At 39.0% G+C, this 13,017-nt stretch overlaps 1 protein-coding gene across 1 annotated transcript in view; it reads right to left on the bottom strand.

Moving 5' to 3' along the window:
* Positions 1–13,017, bottom strand: part of LOC136885466 (uncharacterized) — a 203,581-nt gene that overhangs the window by 70,963 nt on the left and 119,601 nt on the right. Inside the window, exon 4 of the mRNA XM_067158029.2 lies at positions 8,180–8,367. Within this exon, the coding sequence (XP_067014130.2) occupies positions 8,180–8,367 (188 nt within the window). The remainder of the gene's footprint in view (positions 1–8,179; positions 8,368–13,017) is intronic.

The following is a 13,017-nucleotide window of genomic DNA, read 5'->3' as shown; positions in this document are numbered from 1 at the left end:
AAAAAAGTCCGTGATGGCACATACCTACTTCCAACCGGCTGCCCTATACAAGCGATTTTATGCAACAGTCCGCGGTAAAAAAATAACTCCTTAAAATTAAATAATTATTTCGATATTATCCTCGAGTTCCTCATCAATAAATTGTTTGACTTCCTCCAGTATTTTATAAGGATTAGAATAACCTTGTCAGGACATTATTTGCATGAATGGTTCAGAAGTTATGACCATTTTAGACTGTAGTGGTAATACGTGTCAGCAGGAAGGGCGAGCGCTGTCTCGTATCACATGACGTCACTCAGAAGGCGGCCAGGGAGAGAAAAAAGTGAGCGCGATGCGGGAAGAGACCTCCTTGGGTATAGACATTAGAATGACTGAGAATATTCTGTACACTATTTCTATGTATTGGGCACTCTAGAATATTCAAGAAGGTATTTTTTTGTAACGTATCTTTCTGGAAGACTGGCCAGCATATATATAAAGAGACGATCTTGATGGTGAAGTGAGTGACAGTTGTTGGATGAGTTGTGGTTTGGAAGAGTGTTACTGTTTAGTAGCACAAGGCTGTCACGCCGAGCCAGGCAGTCTCCATGTTGAATTGAACAGTAGTCATCTGTTTTATCTTTGTTGCAAAGTGTAACCTCTGCGGTATTCGGTGTCAGTTGTCAACTGTTTAAAAATGGGGGCTTTGCTGATATCCTACAAGTGAAGTGTTTTTGTTTTGTTATAGAGTGATTTAAGGTTGTGTGTGTATTAATTTGTGAATATGTAAATAAAAGTATTGTACTAACTGACAGCATCTCGTGTGCACCTGTGTGGCTACATTAAGGTACAGCCCCAGCATTTGCTTGGTGTGAAAATGGGAAACCACGGAAAACCACCTTCAGGGCTGCCGACAGGTGGGTTCGAACCTGCTATCTTCTGAATGCAAGCTCACAGCTGTGCGACCCTAACCGCACGGCCACTTGCTCGATAGAGGTGCTTAATTAATAGAGCTATGAACATAACTAAGTCTAAGAAGAATTATAACAGAAAAGTAAATATAATATATAATCCACCAAACTGCTCGTAACAATGGATACTTCAGAAAATGTATTAATAGAATGATAAATAAAGTGAAAAATGAACCAAAAACAACTTTAGTTAAAGATCGAAAGGAGGAAAATAAATCTGCAGTTCTAACTTTTCTAAATAAGCACTCTTATCAACTGGCTAACATTTTCAGAAAAAGGAACATCAATATCGCATACAAAACTGATAATACTAATAAGATAATTTTGCGTCTGGTGAAGTAAAGCAGCATCAAACGTTCCTCCAGGGTCACAGTAGATTCGGAATTCAGTTATAGCAAGAAATTTGAAACGAGGCTCCCTTCACATTAATAGATCAGCAATCAGCTCCAAAGTTTCCACATTAGACTCAATCAAAAGCACTATAAGCAAGCACACAACATACAAAAACTTACCTGGAAGGAAAGGAAGAAAAACTTTCAACAATTCAAACAATGTTATGAAGTTAAACATTTTTTAAAAATTTGTAATTGTATACAGACTTTTTATGTAACAAAGTGAAAAATTTTTTGAACAACTATTCTAATGAATAGACAGTTTTAAGTCAATCAACCATGTAATCATCTACTCTCATACCAGTAACACACTAACCCCACATTGTTTTTAATATCATCTATCTTAATTCGTATTTAGTTTTTAAGTGAATCAATGTATTGTAAATCTATGTGTTTAAAATCTTAACCATTCACCTAAGCCACTATAACAGCTGAGGATGTTCCTACATAGGGAACGAAACATGTACTGTTGACATATAAATAAAAAATTTGCCAAAAGGCAAAATAAAGTATCAAAATGGTGGAAGAATCTCAATAGTGTAAAATTTAGTGAATAGATTTTGATACGGAAAATGAAGCTGATTACTTGCAAAGTGTCCAGTGAGCCGAAAAGGAGCCGTGTGTATCTTGTGTCTCACTGAGCCGTGCTCGTTCACGATTCTTTCGATGTGCCATGATTCACTGTCTCACTGCAGTGGAAGCTCGGCTCCCCGTCAACGTCCAGTGAGTGTGCCACTCAGCACTGTCCGCTGGGAGTAAACTGAATCGTGTGCCGTGAGCTTGCCTTTCCTGTGAATCAATTCACTCGGATACTTGAATGAATCGATACACTGCTTCGAATCATGCATTCAGTAACCAACACTAGTGTATTGACAATGTGGAGCAACACATACTATTTTAAATAGTTTTTAATAGCAAATGATGTACTGTCATGAAGTTTCAGAATGGTAGAGCAATTCTGTCTTAGTTACACATTTACTGTTCGTACCTCATAACGAACAGTTAGATAACGAATATACATTGATTCAGAGAGCTCGCATTATCTGTCCCAACTGTTGTTTGTAGTCAAGAGTGTAGTATATGTTACTCATGCCGCACCTACAAGCTGCCGCGATTTCTCATCAGTCGCAGATTGTAATTATTTACCTAAATCAGAGTGTGTAACAAAATTGAACCAGTGATACTAACAGAATATACTTTATGTCAAATACTCTCTTCCACATCATTTTAAACAAACAATATAATGAACATAAAAGTATAATTCATCATCTGAAATCTGTGGCCAGCAGTAATCTTGCTAGGAAGGATGCAAAATTTCTGAGTGTCATGTCATCGTTGAAACAGGCGACCTATTTTTAATTCACAAATGACAATAGCCGATGGCAGTGGTTTCTTATTGATTTACATGTCTTATATTGTGTTCCAGTATTAGAAATCTTATTTCCATTTCTGGCAGGCTATTGAGAAATGCATTAATTTTTTGTTAACAGTACTTTTCATGAATTGAGTGTTCAGCAAAACAATAAATACTAAGTATTTCATGTTATTTTCTTTTATAAGGAGTGGTCATCTTATTTCACATAAAAATACACATTGCCACAAATTTTTTACAATACCAATATAGTTGGTCCGTTATTGGACATTATAAATTTTCCAGCCAACTCATTCCTGGTTGCCAGCGTATTGCCCCAGCGTACCACGTCAGGCTCATCATTTGGTAAATACCACACCTACCAAGACGCATGGCTACGGCACACCGTGGAAGCCTCTGCGTAGGCTATTTGGAGCCACCGGCAGTGCCAATGTGCTATGAGAGACTCTGTCTCAATTTCAAAATCTGATGTCTGCCCGGCCATCAGATGATATAGATGTTGATTCCAATAGGAAACCTGAAATACCGTCCTTAATGAGCAAATTTATAATACCAATTTTGTTGGTCTGTTAGCTAGAAGTTATAAATTTCCAGCTAACTCGTTCCTGGTTGCCAGCGTTTAGCCCCATTGTGCCCAACTAAATTTATATTATAAATTTGCTAATTCGGGATGATATTTCAGGTTCCCTATTGGAATCAACATCTGTATCAATTTTTTAAATGTAAAAATGTAAATGTTGCATCTTGCAGCACCAGTCAGTGTCCGTATTCATAGTGAGAGAGATGGAGCAAGAGGTAGGGCCATCGTATGCAGTGAAGCACAAAAGAGGAAAAATTCTCAGAAGTGACCATAGGCAGTGCACTGTGAATGTGTTCAATAAACTAAGTGAACAGAATCCAGGTTTAGTCGTAAAAGAGGTAGAGAAAGTAAGTGCAGAGTTGTGTGGTGTGTCGGCTAACTAACTAACTAACTAACTAACTAACTAACTAACTAACTAACTAACTAACTAACTAACTAACTAACTAACTAACTAACTAACTAACTAACTAACTAACTAACTAACTAACTAACTAACTAACTAACTAACTAACTAACTAACTAACTAACTAACTAACTAACTAACTAAAGTAGGCCTCAATCTTCAGCAGATCTCCCTTCAAACCGCTCCGTTTAGTTTCACACAGCTCAAAAACTGTTCCTAGTCTATTTTAGGTACGGTACACAAATATGTTTATTCAGAAGTTCAGATCTTCGCACTGTTGTCATGTGCGATGCACAGCTCTGTACGTCTAAACACGAGACGTTGATTGAGTGGAGCCGGTACTACATGCTCAGTGAATCACAACTCTTTCTTTGGTGGAGGCATGGGATTGTGTCATTCCTAAGAGTAACTTTAGTTGTTCAGGTCCATATATCATTCCTGTGGTCATGTGATTTTGTCTGAATTTCTAAGAGACAAGAAATATTTCCTTCACTGTCTGCTGATATTCTTTTCATTGAAATAGTGATTCACTGTAAATGCGTGCGTAACCTGCAAAACAACAACAAAAGTGAAGTTGAGTACAGGAGCAAGTTTTCAACAATATGTAGAGAAATTTAAAAACTTTTTCACTACTGATGGAAGAGTATTATTTTGCCCACCATGTGGTAAAACAGTAAGTGCAGATCAACGTTCTCAAGTAACCCAGCATTTGTCTGGAAATAAGCACATTGCGACTGCTTCACGTGTGCATTTGCGACAATTACTAATAGATGAACCAGCTACTTCAAATGTAGGCCCATTCAAATACTCTCAGTATTATTTAGATTTATGTAGAGCATTTGTTTGCACCAACACTCTTCTTGGCAAAATAAATAATCTGGGACTGAGAAATTTCTTAACAAAATACATTAATTTTGAGCCTCCGCTTCCTTCCCACTCCTAGGCCTTTCCTATCCCATAGTCGCCATAAGACCTATCTGTGTTGGTGCAACGTAAAGCAAAATATCAAGCCTCCAGATGAATCCACATTAAGGAAAAAACTATCTCCCAATATGTTACGAAGAACCTTTACAAAGAATTCGGGCAGTAAGTGATAGCGAAAAACTGTGGGTGAGCATTGATGAAACCACTGATTCAAGTGGCAGAAAAGTAGAAAATATTGTAGTTGGTGTGTTGAAGAATGACAAAACTACTTGTGAACATTCTTAGTTGCTAGCATGTAAAGAAATGCCTGCTGCAAACCATGTCACTGTAGCTAGGTTGTTTAATGAAACCATGTACTTACTTTGGCCAAAAGGTGTAAAATACCACAATGTATTGTGTTTCTACTCACTGATGGTGCAGCTTTCTGAAAATTAAGCATGTCACTTGCGTAGCGTAGTTCATGCTTTACACAGGTTATGTGAAACTATAAGCGCTCAGTATCCTAAAGCGGATAAATTACTTTCTAATGGAAAAAAAAAAAAAAAAAAAAAAAAAAAAGTCTTTGTAAAAGCACCCTCAAGAAACAATCTGCTTAAAAACAAAACCCCAAGTCTTGCACTTCCTCCTCCGCCTATTGTCATCCGGTAGGGGTACCTGGCTTAGCGATGTGGTATACTATGTAGACAATTTTGAAAGTTTCACATCCATTGTGAATGCTATAGATAAAAGTTGTCAATTGAGATTATTCAAGAATTACTGAAAGACAGCTCTTTGAATAATGATTTAGCGTTTATATCTGCCAATCTAAGTTTCTTGTGTAAAACCGTAGACATACTTGAAAAATCCACTAACATGTTGTCTGAAACATTACAGGAAGTGTGTGCTGTTGGAAATAAATTAGATTCGCTCTCGGCTTCGCAGGTACGGGGACTGTTAAAGGTCAAATATCAAAATTTGTCTAAAAATACAGGATTTTTTAAAAAATGTGCAAAGTTGCTAAAGTATTGGAGGGTGCTCATGTTGGTGACATCGAAGGCTGACAGTCCCCCCTTTAAATATGCAAGTCTGATGTCCTGTGATATGAAGTGATCGTTTCCGCAGTATAAGGCATTCTTTAAAGATAATTGGCACGAATTTGTGATGGACAATTTGGAGATGACCTTCGTTGTTCACTGAAATTCTGAAACTACTTCTAGCAACGAATATTCCTTCGTATGATTGGCGAGTTCAAACTGGTACGATGTTTTCAAAGATGACAGGTTGTTTTTGCTATATTTAAATGAAACATTATCATTTTTGTGAATACCGTAATATCTACTCGGGCATATCAAAAATTAATATAATGGTACCATATTGTACTTTTCATATACAGACATCCATTTGCTTTAAGGAGCACGTTTGGTAGCACCATACAGGGTCGTCCAAAAATGTACTCGCTATTGGATAATCTATATATTTTGACACATTTAACTTGCAGGTACACCCTTTGGCACTGAAAGAGTTATGTCACAGCATGCTCGAAATGACCACCACCAACTTCCATTATTGCTGATGTGACCGAGGTGGGTACTCAGCAACAGAACCTCTGCGACCTACCCACTATCCTGGTAGAGTGTCTTCCAAGTACAACCTGACATCTCAATGGTAGTGAGGTGGGACTCCATCTTTTCGGAAGTAAAACATTTCATTGCCATAAAGGGTTTGGATGGCAGGCAAAATCCTTGTCTGAAGCATATCGAGGTACAAGTGACCAGTTGCAGTACCCTCAAAGAAGAAGGGACCAACTGAACCACGTGATGACAGGCCGCACCAAACAGTAAGCCCCTCTAGATTCACTGCTTTGTCCACATGAACTTGTAGATTTACAGACGCCTATTAGACACAACTGTGGCAGTTTACTGTACCGTTAAGTTTGAATTGCACCTCGTCAGACCACACAAATTTCCCAGCAAAATCCTCATCCTCGCAAACCACGTGCCCAAACCAATCGCAGTATTCATTCCTTTAGCCCGTGTCATTTTTGTTCATCACGTGTAGCAGTCATGGAACGTACACTTTCTACTTTACATCCTTAAGAACGTGTCTCACGCTCGAATGGCTCACCCCACTTTCGTGCGTGCCCTGGCATGTTGATTTCTGTGGTGATCGTGTATAAAGTTGCAACACCGCAGCACTGGACGCTGGGCTTGTCGCTGTTCGTCATCGGCCAGATCCTGCCTTGTGCACATCATGCACCGTTCTGTCACTTTCAAACTTATCATGAATACGGGTAACTGAATGTGTTGGTGGAGGTGTTGCAAACTTCTACTGCCAACGCCTTTGTACCTCCTGAGTGTTCTCGCACTTCCAGCACTGCTTCAACACAGCAAATCACAACCTTACTGCGACCATTGTCCCTACTCGACTGTTGTCCGTTGTTCTGGCCACCACCACTTGTGCACGTGCAGCGAATTGCCAGCGTTACCTACCCATGATAAACGTAACGGTTACACTTATTAATCTCATGTGCAAGTATAATATAAGTCCCTTTGTTTTGAAATGATTGAATTAAGTTACAAACAGTGTGTACAATTTTTTTGAACCATCCTGAATTTTGATACTTTATACTTATTTACTTCTTGAACCAGCCCTTGCTGGCAAGATGTAGTGGTTTTTTTTTTTTGCTAGTTGCTTTACGTCGCACCGACACAGATAGGTCTTATGGCGACGATGGGACAGGAAAGGGCTAGGAGTGGGAAGGAAGCGGCCGTGGCCTTAATGAAGGTACAGCCTGGTGTGAAAATGGGAAACCACGGAAAACCATTTTCAGGGCTGCCGACAGTGGGGTTCAAACCTACTATCTCCCGAATACTGGATACTGACCGCACTTAAGCGACTGCAGCTATCGAGCTCGGTGATGTAGTGTTTACAGTGCACTACGTCTTCTGGTATGGGCTAGAATAAATTTGTTACTTTCATTGACCTGTGTCAGTCTTATCCTTGGCTTTGACAATATGAAAGTGGCTGGAGTATGAGTGACGCTAGTAATGCCATTCCTTATGCAGCCAGTCCCTGCTATGAATGGTGTGAAAATGTCGCCGATAGGGTCAGTTGGTGCATGCATTTCAGTGGGCTTGGCAGACTGATATGCAATAGCAACTTCTGGCTCAGTGAGGAAAGCAACGGGAAACTACCTCACTCCTCACTTCCCTAGTACGCCTCTTCAGTGACACCTAGGCCATCTATGACAGCTAATGGTGAACCTGTTGAGGATCCAACCAGCTTTCGGGCTGAAAACCCAACATACATACACTTCTTGAACATGAGTTGTTATTTGATATATACAGCAGAATATTTTAAAATTTTTATCAAATGATTTTAGGTTTTTTAGCACATAAAAATCTGCTCCCTAGTTTTCACACATAACTTAAATTGTTTATCATGTAATAACCTTACTCTGCCTTCACTACCTTTCGATTCATTTGCTCATAACATTATCTACAATTAATAAAGTTTCCATTTAATTCTGATGCATAACATGGCCTGTATTCAAGACTACTAACTAGAAAACATGTAGACCTGTGAAGTCGCACTCGATGTTGCCGAACTGCTCACGGGCGTGGTCTGTGATGCGCAGGGTACTGCCATCTACTTCCACCCAGTCCTGCACATTTGAACATTTGATTGGGCCGATGTCTTTGATGAATCGCATTATGTCACTGTTCTGAACCTCCAGGTGTGGATGCCGGCACGCCTGCCCTCCAGCACTGCAAAATAACAAGGTCATTCTTTAGAACACCAATAAATCATAATTAACAGCGAAAGGTACCAACGATGTCACTTCGATGTCATTACCTTTTGCTGTTTTGACATGGTTTTGACATTACATATTTAGTATGTGGATTTTCCTCCCCTGCGAACCACGTGACCTTGCCATGGTGGGGAGGCTTGCGTGTCCCAATGAAATAGACAGCCGAGCCGCAAAATTATGTTTATGTATGAACAACAGCTTATTCATTTAGGTTGAAGTGAAGAGCTACCACTCTAGGGAGTGTTCGGGGACAGATAGAAATACCATCAACATTTAACTGACGCAATTACTGAACTGGAAGATTTTAGTAAAATTTTAAGACCCGCTAATTTTAATAAGTTGATAGTATTTTTAGGGGCTGCCTGGCCAAGCGGTAAAGGCGTGCTTGGTTCGCCCGGAAGGACATGGGTTTGAATCCCCGTCAGGAAGTCGTAAAATTTAAGAAACGAGATTTCCACTTCCAGAGGTGCATATGGCCCTGAGGTTCACTCAGCCTACACCAAAAATAAGTACCAGGTTAATTCTTGGGGGCAAAGGTGGTCAGGCGTAGAGCTAACCACTCTACCCCATCACGTGCTGAGGTTAACAATGGTGGAAGCCTTTACCTTCTACTCCTCCAAGGGCTTTCATGGCCTGTACGGAGGTGACTTTGCTTTGGTTTGCTTTGCTTTGCTTTGATAATATTTTTACATAACAGACAAGGATGACATTTTAAGAATATTGTAAATAGAATAATGGTGTTTAGTGTTCTTTTATGACATTTAAAATATATTTTATTTCATTTATGACACACATTAGATATCAATTAAGATACGTTTAGAACTTTGATGTTTGGTGTTAAAAAATAAGTAAAGAGGTCCAAGAGATATTTGGTAGTGTGAAAAAAAAATGCTGAGAAAGAGGACAATACGGTCCTTGAAACATGTGTGGTGTATTAGGTGATAACAAATAATTAATTAAATAACTCTAAGTATTGACAAGGCTGATTTTAAATGTCCAATGTGTATTTATTGTAGTAGAGATTGTAGTCAGTATGGACCATTATAAAAATCAAACCACAATGGTTACGTTAATAAAGACCAGACTAATGAAGGGTCCATTGTAGGGAGGTAGCAGCCTTTCGGAAGGTGCAAGGGCAGCAGTCTGACTGATATGGCCTTGTAATAATACTCAACATGGCTTAGTTGTTGCTACACAGCTGAAAGCAATGGGAAACTACAGCCATAACAAACTCCCGAGAAAGCGCAGCTCTCTCTGTATGAATGATGTACTGATGATGGCTTGCTCCTGAGTAAAATTTTCCAGAGGTAAAATAGTTCCCCATTCGGATCTTCGGGTGGGTGTGGAATGTCAGAAGTCTGAATCATTGTGGTAGGTTAGAGAATCTGAAAAGGGAGATGGATAGACTAAAGTTAGATGTAGTTGGTATAAGTGAAGTACGTTGGCAGGAAGAGCAAGATTTTTGGTTAGGTGACTACAAAATTATCAACACAAAATCAAACAGGGGAAATGCAGGAGAATGTTTAATAATTAATAAGAAAATAGGGCAGTGGGCAAGCTACTACGACAAGCATAGTGAAAGGATTCTTGTTGTCAAGATAGACACCAAGCCAATGCCCACCACAATAGTGCAGATCTATGTTCATACTTGTTCGGCAGATGATAAATCAAAAGAATCTATGAAGAGATAGAAGATTTTGTACAATATGTAAAAGGTGACGAGAATCTAATTGTGATGGGAGACTGGAATGCAGTGGTAGACCAAGGAAGAGATTGTAATACAGTAGAAGAATTCAGATTAGGACAAACGAATGAAAGACGAAGTCGGCTGGTTCAATTCTGCACCGATCATAATTTAGTCCTTGCTAATACTTGATTCGAACACCACATGGCTGTATATGTGGAGGAGACCTGGAGACACTGGAAGGTATTAAATAGATTTCATTATGATTAGAACAGAGATTCAGAAACGAATTGTTGGATTGCAAGACATTTCCAGGAGCAGACATGAACTGTGAACACAACTTACTGGTCATGAAATGCCATCTGAAGTTGAAGAAATTGGAAAAAGGGAGGAATGCAAGGAGATGGGATCTAGACAAGTTGAGAGAACAGAGGGTGAGCGAAACACAATAGAGGAAGAATAGACAGTTGTACAGAATGAGGTCAATAGGCCTGTTGAAGAAAGGTTAGGAAGAAAGGAAAGATCAGCTAAGTATCAATGGATAACTCAGGAGATACTAGAATTGATTGATGAACAACGAAAATACAAGAATGCTAGAAATGAAGAGGGCAGAAAAGAATACAGGCAATTAAAGAATGAAGTGGAAAGAAAATGCAGGACAGCTGAGGAAGAATGGCTGAAAGGGAAGTGCAAGGATGTTGAAGGTTGTATGGTCCTACGAAAGGTAGATGCTAAATACAGGGAAAACAAGGAAACTTTTGAAGAAAGGAAAACTATGTGTATGAATTTTAAGAGCTCAGATGGAAAACCACTTCTAGGGAAAGAAGACAAGGCAGAAAGGTTGGGAAGAACATATCCAACAGTTGTATCCAGGTAACGATGTAGATAATATGATTCTGGAGTAGGAAGAGGCTGTTGATGCTAATGAAATGGGAGACCCAATTTTGAAGTCAGAATTCAACAGAATTTTGAGAGACCTAAATAGGAACAATCCTATTTTTGGCAGAATGTTGTTATACCTATTCCCAAGAAAGCCGGTGTGAAAAGTGTGAAGACGACTGCATCATTAGTTTAGTACCTCCTGCCTGCAAAATTTTCAGACGTATTATTTACGTAAGAATGGACAGACAAGTCAAAACTGAGTTGGGAGAAGATCAATTTGGCTTCAGAAGAAATGTAGGAACACGTGAAGCAATCCTGACTTTACGTCCGATCTTAGAGGATCAAATTAAGTACAAGCCCATGTACATGGCATTCGTAGATCTAGAAAAGACATTTGATAATGCAGATTGGACCAAGCTATTTGAGATTCTGAAAGTGAGTGGGATCAGATACAGAGAACAAAGAATCATGTACAATCTGTATAAAAATCAGTCTGCTGTGATAAGAATCGAGGGCGTTGAAAAAGAAGCAGCAATCCAGAAAGGAGTGAGGCAAGGCTGCAGTTTGTCCCCCCTCCTTTTCAGTGTTTACATAGAACAGGCAGTAAAGGAAATCAAAGAGGAATTTGGAAAGGGAATCACAATTCAAGGAGAGGAAATCAAAACCCCAAGATTTGCGAATGATGTTATTGTATCTGAGACTGCAGGAGATCTGGAGAAATTGCTGAATGGTATGGACGAAGTCTTGGGGAAGGAGTACAAGATGATAATAAATAAGTCCAAAACAAAAGTAATGGAGTGCAGTCAAACAAAGTCAAGTGATGCAGGAAATATTAGATAAGGAAATGAAGTCTTAAAGGAAGTAGATGAATATTGTTACTTAGGTAGTAAAAAATAACTAACGATGGCAAAAATAAGAAGAACATAAAATGCAGATTAGCACAAGCAAGGAAGGCCTTTGTTAAGAAAAGAAATTTGCTCACTTCAAACCTTGATATAGGAAGCAGAAAGATGTTTTTGAAGAGTTTCGTCTGGAGCGTGGCATTGTATGGAAGTGAAATATGGATGATGACTAGCTCAGAAAGAAAGAGAATAGCTTTTGAAATGTGGTGTTACAGAAGAATGCTGAAGGTGAGATGGGTGGATCGAATCACGAATGAAAAGATACTCAATCAAATTGGTGAGAGGAGATAGATTTGGCTAAGTTTGACCAGAAGAAGAGATAGAATGATAGGACACATCTTAAGAAACCCAGGACTTGTTCAGTTGGTTTTTGAGGGAAGTGTAGGCAATAAGAACAGTATGGGTAAACCAAGGTATGAATATGACATGCAGATTAGAGCAGATGTCGGATTTAGTAGTGACGTTGAAATGAAAAGGTTAGCACAGGATAGGGTGGCATGGATAGCTGCATCAAACCAGTCTACGGACAGATAATTTAGAGAACATATGGTTTTTAATGCTGGGAGTGTGCGAGGACATATTCGGCTTGCCTGGTGCAGGTCTCCAATTTGACACCACCCATCTGCAAACTTTTCTTCTGGATGGGTAATACACCTGTTTCTTTTCCTCTCCCCTAAATCATCGTTCGTACTTCTGCAGCAATTAACTGATCTGCCGGTTCAATGTCAGCTTGGCTGGCAGGCAGCACACAGCAATTCGAGGCCACTGGGGAGTGAATATGTAAAAACTGTCTCTTGTTTCTTTTCTTCTTCTTCTTCTTCTTCTTCTTTTTTTTTTTATTTTTTTGAATAATTTTTTCTTCTTTCATTTCTACACATTCTTCAAATCTACTTAAAAGTAACACACCTTTTGCTGCCTCCATTTTATCTTTATGCAATATCAAGCTTTTCTGGCAGGAAGTTTTTTAACAGAGACTTTTTTTAGGAGTGGTGGTGGTGACTTTTGTTTTAAGAGGAAGTACAACTAGGCAACTATCCTCCCTGAACAAAATAAGAGGAAAATAAAACTATTTATCCAACGGAGGAATTTAAAAAAGATTTTAAAAATAAAACAAACTGCTATATTAAAATGAAAAAGT

The sequence above is a fragment of the Anabrus simplex genome, chromosome 14, assembly GCF_040414725.1.
Source record: "Anabrus simplex isolate iqAnaSimp1 chromosome 14, ASM4041472v1, whole genome shotgun sequence".
NCBI lineage: Eukaryota > Metazoa > Arthropoda > Insecta > Orthoptera > Tettigoniidae > Anabrus > Anabrus simplex.
Note: the sequence above shows the minus strand (reverse complement) of the source record. Positions and strands in the feature narration are given on the sequence as shown.